General features: G+C 39.0%; 1 protein-coding gene across 1 annotated transcript in view; it reads right to left on the bottom strand.

Moving 5' to 3' along the window:
• Positions 1-25,064, bottom strand: part of LOC149222395 (anthranilate synthase alpha subunit 1, chloroplastic-like) — a 352,329-nt gene that overhangs the window by 22,027 nt on the left and 305,238 nt on the right. The window contains exons 14-15 of the mRNA XM_089387583.1: positions 4,578-4,658; positions 4,102-4,188 (exon numbers count right to left, since the gene is read on the bottom strand). Of these exons, the coding sequence (XP_089243709.1) occupies positions 4,102-4,188; positions 4,578-4,658 (168 nt within the window). The remainder of the gene's footprint in view (positions 1-4,101; positions 4,189-4,577; positions 4,659-25,064) is intronic.

Here is a 25,064-nt window from a genome sequence, read left to right as displayed (position 1 = left end):
AAAAATCTAGTGGAGAATTTTCCTCACCCCACAAGCAATTCAGGCGCTGACTGTCAGCGCCAAGTGAAATGTTCAAGCAGCTTCTGTGCAGGTTTGCGTCACCCTAGCACAGTCCCTTCCACGCTCTGCCTAAAACAATTGCTACGCAAGTTGTCTTGTCTGCTATTGACTAAGAAACAGTGTCTTCGACACTCTGGAAAAAAAATTGGCCTCCGGAACTGAAACATAACTTCTCTCCAGCAAAATCGAATTACCTCTAGAGACTTTTGTGCAACCCCTACATCAGCCTCTTTGTGGCTATCTCTGCCTCTCTATAATGTACTCTCCAAATCTGAAAAATCTTCCTCCAAACTCAGTTGCCCCTCTTTGTCTTTGTTTCCCTTCTCTGGCTCGAACTCTTCCAGCAATTGCTCTCTGGAGAAATCGAACTGCCCAAGGAAATCGATCTCAAGTGTGTGTTCTCCATCCACCCATCGACCTTCTCTTATAATCTCCAATTGGAACTCCAGCGGCCAAGATTAAAACATAATCGATGGTTGAGATTATCTCTAGATCGATCTGTGTGAGTTTTTAGATAATTCACACATTTCTCAATTAATATTGATTAATTAACCTCTTTTCCTAAGATTAAACTTAGGAAATATTTAAAAATAGGTTAATAATCTAATTGAGACACTTCTAGGTGGAATTTCCAGAAACGATTTCTGGGTTATGGAGAGCTCTTGTGTTTTAGCCTCTCCACAAAGTTTCAAGACTAGAACACCTCTAATGCTACAAAAACTAACATAATATCCATGTGAATAAGAGCTTGAGGAGACGGTGTAATAACTCTAATATAATATTCCTTCATGTATCCCAATAACCCTTGTCTTTTCAAATCTAGGATTCTTTCCCCAAACCAAAACTTTACCATCTACAAAAACAACCCTATCTCCTTCATCTTCTAAACAATAAATGGAAAGCAAATTCTTTTTCAAACCTGGGACATAGAGAATGTTGTTAAGATGTAGCTTTCCTCCATTTTCTAGCTCCAATGATGTAGATCCAAGGCCTTTGACTTCATAGTTTTTGTTGTCTCCAAGCTCCATTGAATGTGATGATGATCCTTTTGATAGAGTATGAAGTTGTCCACTTTCTCCGATCATGTGTATTGAGGCACCACTATCAATAATCCAAGCCTTTGTCATCATTGAGGGTACCTGTAAATGCAACCAAGAGTCCTTTAAGCTTGACTTTCCTAGATAGATTGTAGATGATCCTTACACCAAAGCTTCCTGCAATATTCAAGAGATTGATTCCCATCTTCAAATATATTGTCATTAAGAGAGTGATCTTTCTTTCAAGGTTGTTTTTCTTCCTTCAAATGATAGCCAACAAAGTGATCTTCAAATAGTCCTTCCTTCACTTAGCTCTGATACCATGTTGAAAATTCAATGCTTGTAGTAATTAGGGTTTGATTCCTCTTTTCTTGATAATTACTTGTGATGTGTTTTGGCTTCTTTACTTCTTTATTATGTTATCTTTTCATCAAGCAATTACCAAATCAAAAAGTACATGAAGGTCACAAGAACAAGGAACACAAGATGTAGGCACTCAGCCAAGGAAAATCCCCTATCAAGGGGAAAACCTAGTCAAACTCTTCCACTAGTAGATTCAAATCAAGATGACACAATCCAAGACCCTTTTGACCTAGACAAAGACCTCCTCCAATCACCAAATCAGCCCTTCCTTCATGTAGACAAACTTTGCCAAATCCTCCAAGTGTCAGCTCCTCCAATACTGCATTAATCCAAAATTTCGACCCCACAGCTACAAAATTTTGGACCTGCAGTTACTGCAAAAAATTCAGCCCCTACAACTTGCCCATAAACCCTAGAAAACTCACACGTGTGTGAGAAAGAGATGCTCCAAACTTCGATTTTTCTTCTTGAATTAGGTCTTCTTCTCATGTAATTTGCTCTCTTTTTCGTCCTCTCTCTTGTAGATCGAACTTCTGTGTGTGTGCTTCCAAATGAGTCGAGTTGCCTATATTTATACTGCTTCTGTTAGGTCGAATAGCTCTAATCTAGGCTGACTTCATTGGGATAGGGACGACTTGGTGAGGAGGTGACAAATGACACTTTTGACTCAAGAATAATTTTCTCTACATGATACAAATGCCCAAGAAGGGTCTAATAAATGTGACAAAGACTCTTTTGGCTCTTGACAAAACCTAGAAGCCCTCAATGGAGGTTATGACCTACAAATAAATAAAAGACCATGAAACCTGTGCTAAAAAATATTTTTCTTTTACAATAAAATTTATTTTTCTTTTCTTTTGACAAATACAATTATGAAGATGTCGCGACACTAGTTACATACTTCGACATAAAGAGTGGGGCACAACCACCAAGGAGATAGTGGGTGGCTTGCCTGAGAGTTGCCTCTAAGCTCTTCAATTGGGATTGGGATTTTCCCTCTAGAAAAGAGTTTGAGTAGTAACACTATTGAAAGCACTATCGAAAGTCACCATCACTAACAACCCAAACCCACAATCAAGAGTCAAAACTATTTAGCATCCAAGGGTAATAGTGAATATGATTATTTAATAATGATAATATTGTCTTCCAATTGAAATAAGTTGTGATAAGTCCAAACTAATAGAATATATACACTTATATCGCATGCTACATTCTAACTAGGATACCAGAAACGCTGCCCCCAACTCCTAGAAACATCGTTCGATGTTTCGGATACGGAAACACATATGAAACAGCTTGGAAACAACATGGAAACTTTTCGACATGTTTCAATTTTTTGGAAACGACCAGCTTGAGATCAGAGAGGGAGTTTGAAGAAAATTTGATCTGCTTCCAGAAAAATTTGGATATGTTTCCATAAAATATGGATATGTTACCAAGTTTTCAGGTTTTCCAATGTTCTAGGCACTTTATTGCACGATTATATTTCATCATTGTTTGTCCAAAGCCTGTAAATGCAGTTGAATTCTTTGCAGACCATATATCCACTGATTACAGCTCATCTGAAAGTGAACATTTATCTTGAAAAAGGATTCATGACATGATAGAGGTATTTGCCAAAAAGTTTTCAACAGTGCCAGATCTAAAGGATGGAAACCTAGAATTTGGAATGGAAACTCATAAGGTATCTATGAAATCAAGAAGGAAAGTTGTTACCCACAAGTTGGCTGGTGGAAGCAGTTTCTTTGCATTAGGTTAAATTTCTCAGCATTTCTTTACTAGTACAATACTTCATAATACTTAATTGCTTAAATTGTGGCATCTTGATTCTTGGTCATATGATCTTAGGTTGTGAATAAATAAATCCAGCTTACTTCTTTCTATGAATTTCAGAGCATCTCTTGTTGTAGCTACTGGAATACAGTCCAATTTATAATGTGTAGAGTCTAGACGTTGATATTTACAATGATTAAATTTACATTATATTCGGTGATACTAAACAATATTTCTATGTCATGACTCCTTTAGAGTCTAGAATAAGATATTGTGCAACATACTATTTACAAATTCAAATTTGCTATGTTGCCTTTGCGTTAGTACTGTCAAATTTATTAGAAAAGTATATAATTTCATGAAGTATGATGTGACTCTGAAAACAATCTCATATTCCTTTAAACTGAGTGGGTATTGACATTTTAATCAAAGGTGCCAACTTGAATGTTATAATAATCATTGATGATGATGATGTCAATGTTTATCCTAAATTGATGATGATGATTTGTTTATGTTGAATTCATGATGATGATTATGTACTTTTAAATATAGAATCTAGATTCTAAAGACTAAAAGATGAATGATAATATATATATATATATATATATATATATATATATATATATAGATATAGATATATATAGATATCCATTTCCTTGTCATATTGTATCTCGATTTTTTGAAAATTTGCCATATCTGTTTCAAGCCCCGTATTTCTATCCATTTTAGTGCAACTTAGCATTCTAAATTAAATTGCATGTGCAACAAATATTGAATGCATGTATAAGACAAGCAGGGCATGGGAATTGTGTGCCAATCTAAACCAACCAAATATCCAAAACAACAATAGCAGGGAAAGCAATTCAACCTTTGGGGCTCCACTAACTGTTCCAACTGGCAAAGCAGCACGAAGGGCATCCCAAGAAGTCAAGTTCTCTTGTAATTGTCCTGTTACCTGCACAACAATTGCCCATAACATTATAGAGGAACAAAATGTAGTAATCGTACTTCTAATGACAACCAAATAGTCACTACCATGATCTCTTTTCCAACTAAAACCTCGTAGGGAAACAGAAGAGATGCTTCCCCACATTTGTGGTTGGCATCCCGTATAAACCCAAGCATACTCTGGTGCACCTAACCTAAAGGATTAGAACTAAGCACTTCACTGACACAAAACTAGCCAGATACCCAACAACATTGGCACCAACCAATTGAGCTAACCCCTTGGGCTATGGTACTACCATTTTATGCGAACCCTTAAAAGATTAATGAAATACATGTAAAATATGGTTGACTATTTTTAAAACACCCATAACATTTATCTCATACAATGCAACTTACCGTTGAACTAATGTGCATAACATGTGAATAACGCTCGACATTCATATATTTCTCCACCTTCACAGATCCAGGCTTTGAAACCTGATTTCAGAATTCACTAAGAAGTTAAACTTGTAAAAACGTTCAACCCCATGAAATTGATATATGTAACATCTCTAACTTCCAATGTTCCAATGAAGAAACTTTGTTGTAATTTTTCTATCATTGCATCTAAACAGAAAAAAAGGGTGAACGTTAAAGTCCTGAATTACATAAAAGTTAAAACTGACAGTAATAGAAATCAACTTGCTAAGAGTGTTTTCATTGGGGCAGTTTTCATCTGCTCCTTTCTCTGTAAGCTCATAAGAGAAACATCAGAATATCAACACTTTTACATGACTGGTTTCTCTTATTAACCTCCACTTTAAGTTGGCATGTACACCTCTCCTGAGATTTTTATGACCTTGCCAATCAGGCAATGACATATGTAACACCATTATTTGCTCCATATAATGCGACACGACATTTTCCAATGAGAGAAAAGAAGATGAACTTGCTGCTATTTTATAACACAATATTTCATTATACATAGTCACACTCTACGTACCCAACAACAAAACTATTCATTCTCTATCTAATGTATGAGTCATTCTCCCCTGAAAATGATATACGACAGCATACAGATGGATGCCCTATATTAGTTGATGCTCAGGTTGTTTTCTTTGGAACCTAATTACTCAAAAACTTTGTGTTACTGACAATTTCATCAAAGTTTCCATCTGTTTTAACAATTTAATTCATTATTGTTCTTAACATGGACGCACTGATAAATACCCTAATCCACAATCACAGATTTAAGGGATAAAAAAAGGAAGTGCTGAATGAAGAAGAAAGTAGACTATTTTGAAAATTGGCAATTATAATATATCAATTACGCATCAATTGCTACAGTTTTAAGGCCATTCACTGTCTAGGTGTAAGGTGAATATAGATCTTAGGAATCCATGAAATACATGTTAACATATGCAATGTGCTTTATTAGGGTCCCGCAGTCCACTTAATTAAGTCGTGGGAAGCATTATGATTGTTAAGACCATAATTACAAGGATCATCAATTTTTCGGCAAGATCATGAAAGATTGTGATGTCAAACATAAATGAAAAATTGCCATGAAAAAATTGTGATTTTTAGGTTAAAAAATGAACATTGCAATGAAAAATCAGCAAAAATCACGTTTTTTGTGTCACGACAGCAAAAATTGCCCAGTCGTGACTCTTGGTTACTTCAAGCCTAAAGGTGATTTTGTGATTTTCCAAGGGTTGTTTCTCTTTGGAGCTGTTGGAGAATGAGAGGGAAGGGACACAACAGCAACAATAACCAGTGCTAAGAGAACAAAACCATTGTTTTCATCATCACCATACAAGTTTTTTTAATAGCAGCAAGGATCAATTCCTATCTGCCTACGGTGTTCATATTCTTTAATCACAGCTATTTCCTCAAGTTACACCCTCTTCGCTAGTTTTTTTTCAAGATTTATGCAGGGTTTCAAAGTCCATATTGCTTTCCTCTTAGTATCATTTTTCATGGCTCATACAACAATCTAGATGTCTGTTCTTTTTAAACCAGCAAGGTGTTTTATTTTCGAGCAATGTTTATCAGCAACCACTACCTCTTATCATCATTTTTCATGGTTCACAGAACAATATAGAGGTATTTTCTAACCAGCAAGATGTTTTTTTTTTCTAGCAATATTTGAGCATCAAACACTAGCTCTTATCATCACTTTTCATGGTTCACAGAATTATCTAGAGGTCTCTTTTTTAACCAGCCCTAAGGATAAAAAAGAGACCCTAGGATTTGCAATTTAGGTTCTCAACTTTCTGGGCGGTCAAGGGAAAGAAAAAACTATCTTTATTCTTCACATACTTGGAGAAAGGGTTCAGCTCAACAAGGAGCATTGAAGCAAATACCGAATAAACGTAGCACAAGAACATCAATCCCATGGAACATAATACCAAGTTAAAGAAAATAAACTAGCTTACTTCACCATGCAATATCCAAGATCCACCATAAGCATCCATGAAAAGAGATCACATCACATCACAACATCCACCCAAGAAAGTCACTCGACTAGTCCTCTATTGCACACTAGAGAGAATGATCACTAATAAAGTATTGTTATGTTCCAATTCTGACAATGAATCCAAGAGGAAATTGACTCCCCTATTAATATGAGGGTAACCAAGACAAATTCCTTCAAATTAACCTAAAAAGCTCTAAAAATTATTAAATTCATCATACAAGGTGCACAGATCATCAAGCTGACCCCAAAAGATGGCCATAACAATGAAATAACATGAAAATAAGCCTCAAAGCCCACTCCTATTAATGTCTAGAGTCCTCCAAGAGTGACATCATCATCCAAAATCCATTTCTCTCCATGAAAAGGTGCAATAGATAGCACAAGCAATGTATCTCATCCCATAACTCATGCTTCTCCAACCAAATGAGGTGCCAAATCACCAAAGTAGCCCTCTTAAGCCCACATTATATTACAAAAGCTCACATCATCAACAAATAAGGTGCTAGGATGGCATCATCAAGCTAGGGCATGACGTTGTCAATGTAGAAGGTGCATCTACCCCTCCATAGGGTCCCAAGTGATCAACACCATTAATCACCATCAAGAGAAACACAATGTCTATTAAGAAGGTACAATGCCAACCTATGGGTGTCTTTTCGTCTCAAGGGTGCATCAATTCTCCAAGTCATGTCCTAGCATCAAATGTCGGTGTCCAAGGTCCCAAGGCTGGAGGAGGGTCATATCATCTGTGTGATAAGTCCCCATCCAGGCCAACTTTCCCCAAAGGGACTCCAACGTCCTCCACAAAGTGTCTTGCATCATCATGGAATGCCATTGAACATGCTCTACAAATGGGCTATAGAAGCATCATACCATCCCTCAAGGGATCCTAGCTACACCTATAAGAATCACCTAACACAGAATCCAGGAATCAAGTAAAACCAACATCATGGGTACAAGAACCATAAAAGCGTCAAGGTGGACCATATTCAATGTCAAAGCCATCATGTTGAAGAATGTAACTAGTGTTGATCTTCAAAATTGTATTTGAGTCATGATGTAATGAAAGAAAAAGAAAATTTATAATAAAAGAACATTGACTTAATAAAGCATGGGTTTCATGCTTCGGTCAATACTTAGTAGGTCAAAAGCACCCACTGTGTGCTCTAGGGTTTGTGTCTTGAGTCAAAGTAAAAATCATGATATAATAGACCCTTCTTGGGCTTTATATATCAAGAAAGAAAAATTATTTTATTGTGAATAGGTCTTATAAATCTCCTACACCAAGTCGGCCTAGAAAGACAGCCTCAAACTACTATATATACAAAAGTGCATTTGACGTAGTGAAAGGACACACATTCATGACTCGATTTGCAGCAAGAAGACAAGATGAAGTGCAAAGTATATGAAGGAGTACCCATCCTATTACAAGAAGAAAAAGAAATCTAGCGAAGGAGATTAGAAGTCTAACAAAAGTCTATCTTGTGATACACGTATGAGTATACTGAGAAATTACAGAGCAGAAAAAGTATAGGATTGTTGCAGAAGCAAGAAGAGAGGGTCGAGACCCTAGTTGATTTGGTGGAAGTTCGATTTGTTCGAGGCTGACTAGGTGGGAGAGGTAGTGGTCTTGGTCAAAGAGGTCTTGGCTTGTCTCAACTTTATTTGATTTTACTAAAGGAAGAGTTTGGCTGAGTTTTCCCCTTCATTGGGATTTTTCCCTGGTTGAGTGCCTACATCTGGTGTCCATTTTTATCTTCATATTGTGATAGTTGTTTGATGATCTAGAACATAATAACAAGAAGAAAAGTTATCTATAAGAATATCACAAAGTTACAAACAACTATCTAAGTTAAGAGAAATCAAAATTAAATAAGCCCTAACTAAACTGCCCTAGATTTCTCAACATGGTATCAGATCTAAGGACAGTGATTTTGTTAAAATTGGCAACCAGGGCAAAACTTCATGTGGGTCATCCTATTCATGGCTAATAATATTTTTATTAGATTCCTCTCGTCGAGAGGTGTAGGATTGATATAAAGATCATCCAATTCTGATAAGTATTCATGGAGATATGAATTTATTTTGATTATGGAATTATTATCAAGCCGACCTACAACTCATGTAGGCTCAGAAGCCCAACAGTCGCATCTATTCACCCACCAACGTTGTGTATAAATATAAGAGGACTTTTCCTCATTTGGACTCACTCATCTCATCACATCTCTCTCTCTCTACTGCGCAGATATGAGTCTCTTCTCTACTGCGCTGAAATGGGTCTCTCTCTCTCACACATGTGAAGCCGGAAGCTGTTGAAACTAAAGCTGCAACTGCAGAAGTAAAGATTTACTTGCGTGGCCTAGAAGATCTCCTCTTTGGAACTGCGCTGTAGGTTCATCTGAACCTCCTTTGAAAGCCACAACTTTTGGTGGTGGAATGAAGTCAATCCGACGAACGGTTTGCAAGATATCGACTGCCCTAGTTTGAAGCCGGAAACTGCTGAAACTGAAGCTGCAACTGCAGAAGTAAAGATTGACTTGCGTGGCCTAGAAGATCTCCTCATCTGAACTGCGTTGTAGGTACATCTGAACCTCCTCTCGAAGCCGAAACTTTTGGTGGTGGAATGAAGTCAATCCGACTGTCGGTTTGTGAGATATGGTCTGCCCTAGTTTGATAATGAAGCCGCTAATGCTGATGCTACTGATCTAGGGTTTGCTACTGCTGATATGAATCAGATTTATTGTACTATTTCTCTCTGCTGAATTATTGAAGATAAAAGAAGATTTGATCAAAGGGTTTCCCCACACATTGTGGGGTTTGTCCCTAGCTAGCTGCCACATCTTGTGTCTCTTGTCTTGGCTTGTTTTCTGTCGATCGTTTAATGTTCTATCTGCACTTTACTTTATGTACATGTGATTGCTAATCGATGGAATATAATAAGAAAAAGAAGTAAATTGTTATAAGCATAGAACATACCATAACTTAACACGGTATCGGAGCTGAGGTGAAGACAAAGCCTGAGCAAGAGCAAGAGCAATCATTGAAGAGAAGATTGGCAAGGCTATCCTAAAAGAACTATGGGATCCTCAATACTCTTTCCTGCCGAAGACAAGCTCTGTGAGAAAGCTGACTATCACAGATGGAAGATGTCTATCGATCTAACCCTTGAAGATCAAGGAGTGCTGGACCATGTAAGAGGCAATATTGTTGAGCCTTCATCAAATGCATATGTTGCTTCCTGGAACAAATGGAAAAATGGAGAAGTCAAAACAAAGAAGATCATCCGGGACTCTATCGACAAGCGCTTGGTGGCCTACATCTCTGATCTAGACACCTCCAAGGAAATCTACGTCAGACTGGTGAGTTTATTTAAAGTTAATGATGCAAATCAAGTTTTGTTTCTTAGAAATAAGTTGAGGGAAATCAAGAAGGGTAAAGATGAAAGTATGCAAGCATACTTCTTAAGAATCACCGAGATCAAGAACGATCTCTTATCTATTGGGGAAACCATTACTGACAGAGAAATGGCACTCACAACTCTCGGAGGATTACCATCTGAATGGTATGTGTTCAGGACTACTCTTCTGAACAATAATGTAATTCCTAGTTTCGAGGAATTAATGGCTAGATGCATTCAAGAACAAACAAGGGTAGAAGAGCAGGAAATGCCCTTGCCTAAAGGTCCTCCTGCTGCTTTTTCTTCTCATGCTAAGAAAAGAAATAATTCTCGGTCTAAATCGAAAAGAAAGGCTGGATTTAAGGGTGGAAGAAAAGGACGATGTTTCATTTGCAATAAGCAGGTCACTATGCAAGGGAATGCCCTGATAGAAAGGACTCCCACCATGATGATGATCAAAATCCCTCTCATGGTAATCGAAGGAATGGAAAATTCAACAACAAAGGAAAAAGGAATGCAGGAAATCAAGGAAGAGGGCAACCATTCAAGAAGGCTAGAAATTCCAGGTATGAATCTAACACTGTTGACGATAAGCAGGCTGAATAGTATCTACCAGCTGCTCTATCTACCTCCGCTCCTTCGGACTCAATGGGAATTTGGCTCATTGATAGTGGTGCCTCAAGACACTTCACTGGTTACAAAGAAGTAGAGAAAGAAACTAACCTGGAAATTGTCCTTGGAGATGACATGAAATATCCAGTGAAAGGTGTAGGCAATGTTTCTCTTAAACTGAATCAAGGTAACACGATTCACTTACAAGATGTATTATATGTACCTGATCTCAAAAAGAACCTCGTATCCATCTCGGCAATGGAAGACAAAGGCTATAAGGTAACCTTCAGCGATGGTAAGGTACACATATGGAAAAATAATGTTAAAGATGCTTTCACTATGGGGTTTCGAGTTGATTCTGTATATCAAGTAGGTGGAAGTCCGCTAGGTGTCATGTCTTGTGACACAACGCTTCAGTCCGAACTTTGGCATCGGAGGTTTGCCCACCTTCATTACAAAGCTCTACCCGATGTAAGACAGATGGTAACAAGGATGCCTGAATTCCAAGTAGAGAAAGAAGGTGTATGTCCGGGATGTGCCGAAGGAAAGCTCAAAAGGGGACCATTCCCCTCAAGCCAAAGCAAGACCTCCAATATATTACAATTGGTTTACTCAGGCATACCTGAGGTTGGCATCAAGAGGGAGACTACTACACCATATACTCCTGAACAAAATGGTGTGGCAGAAAGGAAGAACCGCACAATTATGGAAGTTGTCCGGGCCATGCTACATGATCAAAGTCTTCCTAAGTTTCTATGGGCTGAAGCTGCAAACACTTCCGTATATGTACAAAATCGATGCCCTCATCAAGCATTGGGTTCCAAGACTCCTGAAGAAAAATTCACCGGTAAGAAACCTGATGTTTCTCATTTTAAAATTTTTGGAAGCCCTATATACTTTCATGTGCCGAAAGAGAAAAGAAATAAATTGGGAGTATTTGGAAAGAAGGGAATTTTCGTGGGCTATGGTGAAAATACTAAAGGCTATAGAATCTATGTAGCCGGTCAAAGGGAAGTCATAATTAGTCATGATGTCACCTTTGACGAAGATATGGCTCTCAGCAAGGTGATCAATCTTCCAACTTTGAGGAGCTCTCAAGAAGCCGACATCAGGGAACTGAAAGAAAAGGATGATGAATCAATGCCTGATGTAGAAGAACCCATGGATCCGATTGATCCTCCTCCATATGAGCCTTCCTCTTCTAGGAAGAGGCCTTCATGGCTTAAGGGGTTACTTGATGACGCTGAAGGACATGCTGCACCCCGAGGAACCTTTCGTGAAAGTAAGAAACCTAATAGGTATCAAGGATCCCTGACCATCATGAGCATGATCATATAAAATGAGCCTTCGTCATTCTCAGATGTCGTCAAGCATCAAGTATGGAAGGATGCTATGACCGAAGAATATGAGTCTATCATAAAGAATGATGTTTGGGAAGTAGTTCCCAGACCCCAGGACAAGACTATTGTTACTTCCAAATGGCTTTACAAGATAAAGCATGCAGCAGATGGAAGCACGGAAAAGTATAAGGCTCGTTTTGTTGCTCGAGGTTTCTCCCAAAAGGAAGGTATAGACTATGATGAGATATTTGCACCTGTTGCCAGATATACGACCATCCGCTCGATCATAGCCCTTGTTGCTTCACAAGGATGGAACCTACATCAGATGGATGTCAAGACTGCATTCTTGCATGGCTCGATCAAAGAAGAGGTCTACGTGGAGCAACCCGAAGGATTTGAGATTTATGATCGAAAATCTCATGTATGCAGGTTGAAGAAAGCTCTCTATGGGCTGAAGCAAGCACCCCGAGCATGGTATGAGAGGATCAATAGCTACTTGATGAAGCTGGGATTCACTAGGAGTGAAGCCGATCCTAACCTTTACTTTAAGGTTGAAGATGACAAGCCTCTCATACTGGTGTTGTATGTGGATGACCTCTTTCTAACAGGTGCAGACCCTCTCATTCACAAATGTAAGAGGGAGCTGGCCTCTGAATTTGAAATGAAAGACCTAGGACTGATGCACTACTTCCTAGGACTTGAAGTGTGGCAAAAGCCAGGAGAAATTTTCCTATCTCAGGGAAAATATGTGGTGAAGATATTGGAAAGATTCGGAATGGTGGACTGCAAGCCTGCAACTACTCCGATGGAGCTTGACTTCAAGAAGTTAAGCAGTAGTGCTACTGGACCTGTTTTACGAAATGCTACCGAGTATCGGCAACTCGTCAGAGCATTAATGTTCGTAGTGAACTCCCGTCCAGATATATGCTTTGCAGTCAACACGTTGAGCCAGCATATGGTTGAACCCCACCACATACACTGAATTGGTGTCAAGAATCTGCTGAGATATCTTCGTGGCACTATCACTTATGGGTTAAGATACATTGCCAGAGATGTGAGACTATTTGGATACACAGATGCTGACTGGGCAGGCAATGTGGAGGACCGTAAGAGCACTTCCGGGTGTTGTTTCTCCTTGAGATCTGCTTTGATATCCTGGATGAGCAGGAAGCAGGAGTCGGTGGCTTTGAGCACCGCCGAAGCAGGATATATTGTTGCTAGCATAACCTCGTGTGAGGCAGTCTGGTTGCGAAAGCTCTTCAGTAAGCTGTTTGGATTTACATTGGATACCACTGTTATTCTCTGTAACAACCAGAGGTGGGATTCGATTATTGAGGAATCTCGTATTCGTCAATTGCTCCAGCAGATAGACATCATCTCGGATATGGTAAGTCGATGAGCAAGGAAGCTCCATCACATTAAGATGATGTACAGGTTGATACACCTTGTCAAAGCCCCGAGGAAAGATCTAATCTGTGATTTTCCCAAACGACTTGGAGTCGGCAAGAAACCCTTGTACAAGGGTCCTGCATGTTGCATACATTGAGCTCTGGGAGCTCTGAGGGCTTGCGGTTCCTATTGGAGCAACATATGACCACAGGGTGACTCACCCTCCCCTGGTGGTGCACACTGGAACAAGATGATTCGCTCTCTTGTGGAACAGGATGATTCGCTCTCCTGTGAGCAGGATGATTCGCTCTCCTGTGAGCAGGATGATTAGTTCTCCTGTGAGGCCTGGATTGATGTGTTCTCCATGGCAGCCTGGATTGATGTGTTCTCCATGGCAGCCTGGATTGATGTGTTCTCCATGGCAATTGTAGCAGGATTGATGTGTTCTCCTGTGAGGCCTGGATTGATGTGTTCTCCATGGCAATTGTAGCAGGATTGATGTGTTCTCCTGTGAGGCCTGAATTGATGTGTTCTCCATGGAAATTGTAGCAGGATTGATGTGTTCTCCTGTGAGGCCTGAATTGATGTGTTCTCCATGGCAATTGTAGCAGGATTGATGTGTTCTCCTGTGAGGCCTGGATTGATTAGTTCTCCTGTCGAGGCATCCTACCCATGCAGTCTGGGACTCATGGGAAGTACCTCTCATCTGATCAATGAGCAGGGAAATGAAGTTAGGGACCATAGTAGTACCGATGGACGCATCGTTGTAACTACCGTACTCCCTACGCTAGGATGACCTCCATTGATCTGGGATCAATGACACTGGTCTGGGACCAGTGGTAGGAGTTGTACCATACTATGACGCTAACTTCGGGTCGGTTGAGACTGGTTTGGGATCAGTGGTACATACTCTGAGACTGACTTTGAGTCAGTGGAGGATGATATTGGTCTGGGACCATTGGAGTTGTACTCACTATGACACTGACTTTGGGTTGGTTGAGACTGGTCTGGGACCAGTGATACATACTCTGAGACTGACTTTGAGTCAGTATGATACATCCTCGATCATTTCTTCTTCTTCATAATTCGGACAAAAGCAGAGTAGAACAGATCAATGCAAGAGCAGAGCAGAACAGAACAAAACAGTACAGATCAGTGCAGGGCAGAACAAGACAAAGCAGAACAGGCAAAATAGAGCAGAGTAGGGCAAGGGTCAGGCTGTACAAGGCAGTGTATTTGATGGATGAATAGTAACAACCGATAGACAGATTGCAGATGAAGTTCTCCATGGTTGAGAGTGGGAGTGTTAAAATTGGAAACCAGGGCAAAACTTCATGTGGGTCATCTTATTCATGGCTAATAATAGTTTTATTAGATTCCTCTCGTCGAGAGGTGTAGGATTGATATAAAGATCATCCAATTCCAATAAGTATTCATGGAGATATGAATTTATTTTGATTATGGAATTATTATCAAGCCGACCTACAACTCATGTAAGCTCAGAAGCCCAACAGTCGCATCTATTCACCCACCAACGTTGTGTATAAATATAAGAGGACTTTTATTCATTTGGACTCACTCATCTCATCACATCTCTCTCTCTCTACTGCGCAGATATGAGTCTCTTCTCTACTGCGCTGAAATGGGTCTCTCTCTCTCACACATGTGAAGCCGGAAGCTGTTGAAACTGAAGCTGCAACTGCAGAAGTAAAGATTGACTTGCGTGGCCTAGAAGATCTCCTCTTTGTAACTGCCCTGTAGGTTCATCTGAACCTCCTTTGAAAGCCCCAACTTTTGGTGGTGGAATGAAGTCAATCCGACGAACGGTTTGCAAGATATCGACTGCCATAGTTTGAAACCGGAAACTGCTGAAACTGAAGCTACAACTGCAGAAGTAAAGATTGAGTTGCGTGCCCTAGAAGATCTCCTCATCTGAACTGCGTTGTAGGTTCATCTGAACCTCCTCTGGAAGCCGAAACTTTTGGTGGTGGAATGAAGTCAATCCGACTGTCGGTTTGTGAGATATGGTCTACCCTAGTTTGATAATGTCGCTAATGCTGATGCTACTGATCTAGGGTTTGCTACTGCTGATATGAATCAGATTTATTGTACTATTTCTCTCTGCTGAATTGTTGAAGATAAAATAAGATTTGATCAAAGGGTTTCCCCACACATTGTGGGGTTTGTCCCTGGCTAGCCGCCACATCTTGTGTCTCTTGTCTTGGCTTGTTTTCTGTCGATCGTTTAATGTTCTATCTGCACTTTAATTTATGTACATGTGATTGCTAATCGGTGGAATATAATAAGAAAAAGTAGTAAATTGTTATAAGCATAGAACATACCATAACTTAACAGATTTGAGGTAGCTAGAAGATCATTCTTGTGCAAAACAACTAGAATTTCGAGCCTTGTCATGAAGGACATGCATCTCTAAAGGAGGAACGAATTGAAATAAGTCAATTCTGGGCATATCCCTGTGACTAGGCCGCAAGCCTGAACTGAAGGAACAAATGCATCTAAAGAAAGCACCAGTGACACCATTCTAGAAATCTGAGAGGCTAAGAATATAGTCTATTCAAGGTCGAGTCTTTTGATAGAGAGAGTGAAGTTTTGTGCTCAAATGTTAAGGTCTAAAATTACTTCAAAAAGAATCTGAATCTTTTGTGACATCTGAAATTACAGAGACCTGTGCATATTTGTGAGTGACCAAAATATATCTCAAAGTATTGAAAGAGAGCCCTCATAGAAAGCAATAAAGAACACTTGTCAAAGAAATCGAAGACCGAATCATTTAAGGTATTTAGGCCTATTCTTGAAGACCTATCACCAAACTGCAGTCTCCATATAAAAGTCGTGACACCTGGAATAGAAGCTACAGACCTGTGGATTATATATATAAGAATTTTGAACCTGAACAGAGATATAGACGCTGACTTTTTGGTGATCATTCAAGCCTCCTTCAGTGATAAACTATAACAACCAAAGCAGTTCTTTTGAGCACTCCTATAAACTAAGAATCATATATAGTCAATGGTTGGTGAAGCTCAGAAATTGAAGATTGTTAAAGTGAACTTCGTCTACAATCTTGGAAATCAGATTAACCTAAAGTGTTCATCAAATACAAGTACTCACATTACTCTTTATGTTTTAGTTATCTAACAAATTGTCTTCAATTTGCAAAAACACGGGAAACAAGCTCAAGGGAATATCAATCTTTCAAGCATAAAAGTCAAAGGTATGTAATCTTGAGGTAAGTAAAGCATGTTCATTTGTATGAAATGTTTTTAGGGTTTAGGTGCCTGTAAGGTTTGCAAGTTTTCATCATAATAAAGAATGTTAATATGTAAGATCCTAGATAAAATACTTAGAAACCCTCATCCCAAATTCTCTTGTTCCCTCTAAGGAACCCTAATCTATGTTATTTAGGGTTTGTAGATATGTGATAATCTTTTATGATGATAGGATTTGTAGGTACTCAAAGGGTTTGTACTCAAAATCCCTTGAAATTCATTCTCTAAGAGGTAATGAAAATCCTAGATAAATATTATGTTATTGTATTTGTATATTTTGGTATGTTTGTCAATAAATATTGCAGGTGTGATGACTTGATAAATCAAGTTGATCCTTGGACACAAGCTCATGAATCTTGAAGACGTTGTCACAATTCAAAGGAAACCCTTCAATAAGGATACCCCACAAGGTTTGTAAACAAAGCAACTCAAGGTATGTCTAAGACCACAAGATTTGTAGCTAAACTTCTTCATTAAAAGGTACGATCATTATGAAATTTGCCTTGTATTACTAACTTTCTTATGTTTATGGTTTTGAATCATAAAGATTCTTGTTAGGGTGATTAATCTCTATATTGAATCTACTCTTGGCATACTATCTCTTGCCACTTGTTCATTTTGGTGAAACCCTAACCTTTAGGGTTCACTACAAAACCCTAACCTTTTGATGCTTAGGGTATGTTAATGATGAACCCTAGTCTACTTAGGGTTTGTTGATAAAGTCTAGAACATATAATGATATCCTACTCTCTTGATGATTAGGATTTTAGTAATGTTATGAAGAAACCCTAGTCTTTTAGGGTTTATCGATGATATCTAAGTTATATGATGAAACCCTAAATTTTTTTGGGTTTGATGAATTAAAGTTTTTGACAAAACCTTTGTGATAGTCAATCCTAGGAAGGAAACCCTCGGTGTATGAGCTTCCGCATAGTTGAAACCTTAGTCTAGTCAAATTGTTAAAGTTTGATGTGTGTATCTAGGGTTTACGATAAAAACCCTAGTAAAAGATTGATATAAGGAAACAATAATGAAACCCTAGATATGAAATGTTAGGATGCTAACTTTATTATTGATATCTATGATTTAATTTTATTGATGAAATCTAGGGCTTATGAAAAAATCTAATAGAGTTTGACACAAAATTCTAAGAACATAATATTGAAGCTTCAGATGTAAAATGCTATGATTGGATTGCTAACTTGATTTAGTTGTTAATATCTAAGGCTTTAAGTCTCGATGGAAACTAAGGTTTTTCACAAAACCCTAGCAAATTTGTTGAAGTCTAGATTATGAAAAGATGTAACTCTTGTTGATTGTCAACCTAACTAGGCTTATGTTTTAGATGTCTAAAGCTTGATTTGATGCTTCCATTACAATGACATGCTAACCCTATTTTGATCAAGTTAATTTCATGCTCCTACTTGGTTGTACTTATTGTTGAAAAGTTGCAGGTACATGATCTTCAAGATGTCGAAGATGTTCACCTACCTCATAGTTGTAGATGACTTGATAACAATGATGAGCATGATGGAAAGAGGCAGTTGTAAGAATGATGATGACATTAAAGATGAATAGATGATCTTGTTGCCATAGTAAGGATGATATTCTTGAATGAATGTAGATTTGAAAGATTGAATTTCTCCGATGAAATGATGATGCAAAAGAAAGAGTTTGTGTGGCTGGAAAAAAAAAATTGTTGATGAACTTATTCCTTAGCTAAGAAGAAACTTGGATAAAAGAAGAAGTGTATACTTACCCAGTGGAAAGGGAGCTTGGTTGAAAAGTTAATCTCTTCCAAAGATCATAAGGATAATTGAGATAGGAGAATAGATAAAGCGCTACAGACAAGTTGTTCATGATTGATGAAGTTGCAAACAAAAAACAAAAAAACTTGGTTACATTGAAAAATGTTGAGGCTCAATTTGGTGCTGCTAGAAAATTTGAACAAGGAAGCTTCCGAAGAAATAAGCTTGGATAAAATGATGATGACCTAAGCAACATCAGAATATTTGAGGACCCCAGAGGTTTGTGCTAACTTATATATATTTGGAAGTTTATTACTAATTGGGGTTGTGTTTCTACAGGAAGATCTCTCCATAAGAAGGTTGACACATTTTGGAAGCATGCTTGGACTAGTGGATATATCTAATTTAGTTGATATGAGAGATGAAGCATCTTGGGGCGACAAGATGCTTGGGAGGACATCTAGTCAACTTGTGATGATGTCTAGATCCCGAAGTAGGGAGAGTATCGTTGATCATGTGGAGCTTCGACCTTAGATACGATACCTGGATCCCTGGGTTGGTGTTAGAGTTGAAGCCTAATGGTACCTAGAGTGGCTGAAACTTGGAACACACTTTAGTCCCTCCCGATTAGATACTCTGGTCAAGTATATAATCTATAGCACTGCGCGTGTTGTAACTCTTCGTAGAAACATATCATTTTGAGTTCACACATGTACCTATGTATATATGTAATTATGAATACCTTCCTAGTTAAGAGGGAGTGTTGAAGAATATAACTAGTGTTGGTCTTCATAATTGTATTTGAGTCATGATGTAATGAAAAAAGAGAAAATTTATAATAATAATAATAATAAAATTGGCTTATTACAGCATGGGTTTCATGCTTAGGTCAATAGTCAATAGGTCAAAAGCACCCATTGTGTGCTCTAGGGTTTGTGGCTTGACTCAACGTAAAAATCACGATATAATAGACCCTCCTTGGGCTTTATATGTCAAGAAAGAGAATTTATTTTCTTGAATATAGGTCTTATAAATCTCCTACACCAAGTCGGCCTCCAATCCTTCAAGTCGCCCTAAGAGGACAGCCTCAAACTACTATATATGCAAGTGCATTCGGCCTAGTGAGAGGACACACATTCATGATTTGATATGCAACAAGAAGAGACAAGATGAAGTGCGAAGTATATGAAGGAGAACCAATCCCATTACAAGAAGAAAAAGAAATTTAGCGAAGTAGATTAGAAGACTAACAAAGGTCTATCTTGTACACATGAGTATACTAAGAAATTACAAAATTGAAAAAGTACAGGATTGTTGCAGAAGCAAGAAGAGAGGGTTGAGACCCTAGTTGATTTGTTCGAAGTCTGATTTGTTCATGGAGGTTGACTTGGTGGGAGAGGCAGTGGTCTTGGTCAAAGAGGTCTTGGTTTGTCTCAACCTGATTGATTTTATCAAAGGAAGAGTTTGACTGGGTTTTCCCCTTCATAAGGTTTTTGCCTTGGTTGACTGCCAACATCTAGTGTCCATTTTGATCTTCATATTGTGATAGTTGTTTGATGATCTAGAACATAATAACAAGAAAAAAAATTATCTATAAGAATATCACAAACAATTATCTAAGTTAAGAGAAATCAAATTAAATAAGCCCTAACCAAGCTTCCCTAGATTCCTCAACACATCAAAGTATTTCTCACAAGCATCATCTTCAATTGTCCTACTAGCTTATAATTGTCCTCAAGTTACCATACATAAGTATGGAAGCGTTATTACATGACCTTACCAGGTGCTTCCAACCTAAGGGCAGGAACAATTCCTAGGTTGGCCCTTTCAAATAATAGGTGCAAGTGATATGTGTTATGCCTTGGGGTTTACTTCATGAAAGTTGTCACAGTCTTATACTAGGTTATGCAAACCATTGTCAATGAGTCTCTTTGCAGAGGGAGCGCTTTAGCTACTTGAGTTACCTTCCCCCACCAATGTTTTTCTGAGCCCCCAAAATTTTCCTTTTTCTTTCTTACTTTGAAACGACTTGTTTAATAAGCATTGTTGTTTTATCAACTAACAATAATAATATAATCCACCTATATTGATGAGCAATTTATCTCTTGATTGAGGGCAAGAAATTTACTGAGAGTTCCTTTTACTTTGATAGGCTTGATATGCATGGCTTCTCTCAAGCATAAATGACTACATAGGAGGAGGTAGAGCTCAAGCTATAATTAGCTTTTGCTTGTTCTACATCCCTTGCCATTCTTTTGCATCTCAATATTTAGCTTGTGCTTTTTTTCTTTTCTTTCAACAACATCAACTTTGAGTATTTTCAACTCCTCATCAAACAAGGCTAGCAGGGAACAAGTATGATCGTTTGACAACAAACAATCAAAAGATGGGATAACAAACATCAAGGAATGATGACATGTGTTAAGTATCAATAATATGGAGTGCTACCATCATCAAAGCCTCCTAATTGTGCCCCTCCAAGACAATGAAAGAAAAACACTAAGAAAGGTCACATTGAACTGGGGACACATGATAACCACCAAGGTGAAATAAGGGAACAAGTACACAACCAATAGCAATCTATAATCCAATTTCAATCTATGATCCATACCAGAATGTCGTCAACATTAAATGAAAGCACTTGAATGCCAAAAATGGTTAAAGTACCTCCCAATAGATGACCCACCTTCATCAAATGAGCAAGCTAGATCACTGAGTGCACTGTCCGAAAAATGGACGAGAGGCATCTGAGGCTTGGCTATTTGTGGATCATGGTAGGGTTGTTGGTTGGCACACTGCAATGTAGGATACAAATTTTCTCTCAAGGTTACTCATGTATATGGATGGCTAACAAAAAGTAAATGACAAAAGGGATTATGCAACTGAATTACCACTTGGCTAGAATCCTGGGGCGTGTGACAATTTCAAACCCTTAGTGACTAATGTCCTTACGATCTCAATCAAACAAGTAGACCGTTGAATTTAATTAACATTTGTTAATTTTAGGTATGTTCTATGCTTAGAGCAAATTTACTTCAATTTTCCATATTAGCTCAATATCAATTCCAGATTAGCAATCACATTTAGCATGATAGTAAAATGCAAATAGAACATAAATATAAATTGCAGAAAACAAACCAAGACAAGAACACACAAGATGTGGTGCTAGCCAGGGACAAACCCCAATGGGGGGAAACCCTTGATCAATTCCTCTTATGTTCTTCAATAGTTCAGCAAAGAAAGAGATAGTACATATACATCAGAGGTCAACATTTTGACTTATCAAAATAAGAGCAGAGATCTTCTCCATGAAGATAACACATGAGGTAGTTGATCTGAACTTCGGTGAAGACATACTGCTTCAACTGATCCTACAAGGTGACTCCATCACCATGCTGCACCGATCACGGTGTTGCACCTCATCATCATGTTGCACTCGTCACTACGCTGCACCCAATCACTGAGTTGCTCTCATCACTATGTTGCTCCCATCACTGAGCTATACCTCATCATCATGTTGTACCCATCATGCTGCTCTTCATCATCATTATGTTGCATCCTTCATGTTGCACTGTGTTGTACCCTTCATTGCACTATGCTTACTGCAATACATCATCATCATGTTGCTGCAATATGTTGATTTGGGGTAGCATCGGATATGCCCTAGCCACGAAATTTGGTGGAGAGGTTGGGGCACATGAGATCTCTAATACCCAGAAAGGGTTTGGGCAGATTCTAAACAAATCAGGAGATATTAAAATAATTAATATTTTTAATGGAGTCCATAAATATAAACTTAGGGAAAATAAAATATTAATGTGTATTAATATCAATCTGTGTTAGAATGGTCCAAAAGACATGGATCAAGCCAGATCTAATCTTAGTCGTTGATTAGGGACTTAATCTCAGCTATTGATTTATAAACGAGAAAAGTATAAGAGAAGGCTTGAGGGTCACTTGGAGGACACACTAAGGGAGACTAGTCAGTTCAATTTCTGGAGTAGGGTTTGCTGAGAAATTGAACTAGTGGTCTGGAGAGCAGTCAAGAGGCAACAAGTACGGAACAAAGAAACGAGAGATCAGCACAGAGGCAGAAGAGGCAGAGCCAGAGCCAGAGGAAGCCACGCAGAGGCACCAGAGACTGCGCAGAGCTAGAAGGCACTGCGTCATCCACGCAGAGGCTACAAGAGTGACGTAGAAGACCAGAGAGGCTGCGCAGAGCCTCAGTACGCTGACACAGAGTGTTTTAGAAGAAGTGCTAGAAATTTGTCTATCGGTGGGTAAGCCAATTTGGCACCCTGTTTCACTAGAAAATTGCTGAATAATAAAATCCTCCCTTGCTGCACCGGTTTTCCCACATTGGGCTTTTCTGGGGACATTAGTCCAAAATAACTGAGTCAATGTGTGCATATGTTTGTTTCTGTATTACAGTGTGATATCTGCAGCAGTATTTATTTTAAATGTTTGTTGAAGTAATTTCATGAATAACTTATGATGAAATAAGTAGGAAAAGTAAATCAGTTGTTGCAGTGATAGAATTTTCACATGGTATCAGAGCAAGTAAGCAAAGACAGAAAGGGAAAATCAGTTATTGGTCAAGACCACAATGCAAAGGCATCCACCTCAGGGGACTCACGCAGATTTTCAGAAGATTGCACAAGAGAGATATTTTGATTTCTCTATGTTGGCTTCCATGTTGGAAGAAGTAGCGTGCATGACTAGTCCTGCATCATCAGAAGTATGGTATATAGATAGTGGAGCCTCATGGCATATGACGGGAATCAGGGAGTGTTTCTCAAAATATCGAGAAGAGAAGATGAATTTTCAAATCACCATGGGGAACAAGGCAAAGTGTACTCTAGTAGGAAAGGGTACCATAGTTTTTTAGACAGAATCAGGAGAATGGTTTCGTGCCACAAATGTGCTGCATGTACGAGGATTGGGGATGAACTTACTTTCTGTGTCACAACTACAAGGCAAGGGCTATGACGTTTACTTCATCAAGGAAAAGGTATATGTCAAACACCCGAGCTGGAAAAAGAAAGTGCAGATCGGGATCAAAAGTAATCGATTGTATAGGTTACAACTAGAATCTCCAATGGCACTGATAGGCATTCATGGGGACAAAGACTTGAACGAACTATGGCACAGAAGGATGGGTCGCTTGTACCATGGAGCTCTGAGAATTCTCAGGAGCATTGTAACAGGAGTTCTGGATCTGAGTACAGAACAAGATGATGTATGCAGGGGATGCACTCTAGGAAAGTATGCCAAGGCGTCATTTCCTAGGAGCAACCACAGAGCCAAGAGTGTACTAGGATTGATACACTCAGATATCTGCGGACCTATGTCCATCAAAGCTCTCAGCGGTGCCGGGCATTTCCTTACCTTCATTAATGACCACTCGAGGAAAACTTGGATCTATTTTCTAAAAAACCAAGGATGAGGTTTTCTGTCGATTCAAGGAGTTCAAGGCTCTAGTGGAGAATCTGACAGGTAAGATAATAAAGGTCTTGCGCTCAGATAATGGTGGAGAGTATGTCGATAAGGACTTCACTGATTATTGCGCTAAGGAGGGCATTAGAAGAGAGTGGACAGCTCCCTACAATCTGGAGCAGAATGGGGTGGCAGAAAGGAAAAACAGGATTATTGTAGAAGAAGCTAGGGCCATGCTATATGATCAGGATATGCCAAAACTCCTGTGGGCGGAAGCATGCAACACAGTTGTCTATGTTCAAAACAGGACTCCTCATCGAACATTGGGCAAGATTAATCCAGAGAAATTCTTCACTGGGAAGACGCCTGAAGTCAGTCATTTTAGGATATTTGGGAGTTTAGCATATTGTCGCATACCCGAAGAAAAGAGGAAGAAGTTGGATCAGACTGCAGAAAAGGGGTATCTGGTAGGATATGGAGAGAACGCTAAGGCATACAAAATCTATCTTCCAGGAAGCAGGAAGGTAGTAGTACGACGAGATGTAAAGTTCATGGAGGACAGAGCTTTCAGAAGATCTCACAAAATGCCTTTCGAGGAGCAGCCGAAAGAAGATCTGTTGGTCATGCCTCTTCAACCAACGAAATTAAAGAATTCATCCTTAGATCAGGAAGATTCTCAGAATAAGGAGGAGGAGCAAACAGAAGTACCTGTTGGCAGACGAAGAACCAGCAAGGAACTTCGTCAGACTCTGTGTGATGCAGAGAACTTCATCGGAGAGCCAAGGAACAATAAGAGAGAGCAAAAACAGCCAGACAGGTATCAAGCGTTATTAGCTCAAGATGGGGAGCTTGCCAGCTTCAAGGAGGTAGCTCAGCATCAGGTCTGGCTAGATGTAATGGTGGAGGAGTATAACTCCATAATGATAAACGATGTCTGGGATGTGGTGTCAAGGCCTCAAGACAGATCTGTGGTAGGTTCAAGATGGATCTACAAGATCAAATATGTTGCGGACGGCAGCGTTGAAAAATAAAAGGCCAGGTTTGTGGCTAAGGGGTATGCTCAAAAGGAAGGGATTGACTATGAGGAGACCTTAGCCCCGGTAGCCAGGTATACATCTATTAGGACCATGATATCTCTTGCAGCCCAGATGGGATGGGAGATCCATCAGATGGATGTCAAGACGGCATTTCTAAACAGGGTAATAGAAGAAGA

Source organism: Pinus tabuliformis, chromosome Q, assembly GCF_031772625.1.
Source record: "Pinus tabuliformis cultivar Carrire ecotype Pingquan chromosome Q, CPIR1, whole genome shotgun sequence".
Classification (NCBI taxonomy): Eukaryota; Viridiplantae; Streptophyta; class Pinopsida; order Pinales; family Pinaceae; genus Pinus; species Pinus tabuliformis.
Note: the sequence above shows the minus strand (reverse complement) of the source record. Positions and strands in the feature narration are given on the sequence as shown.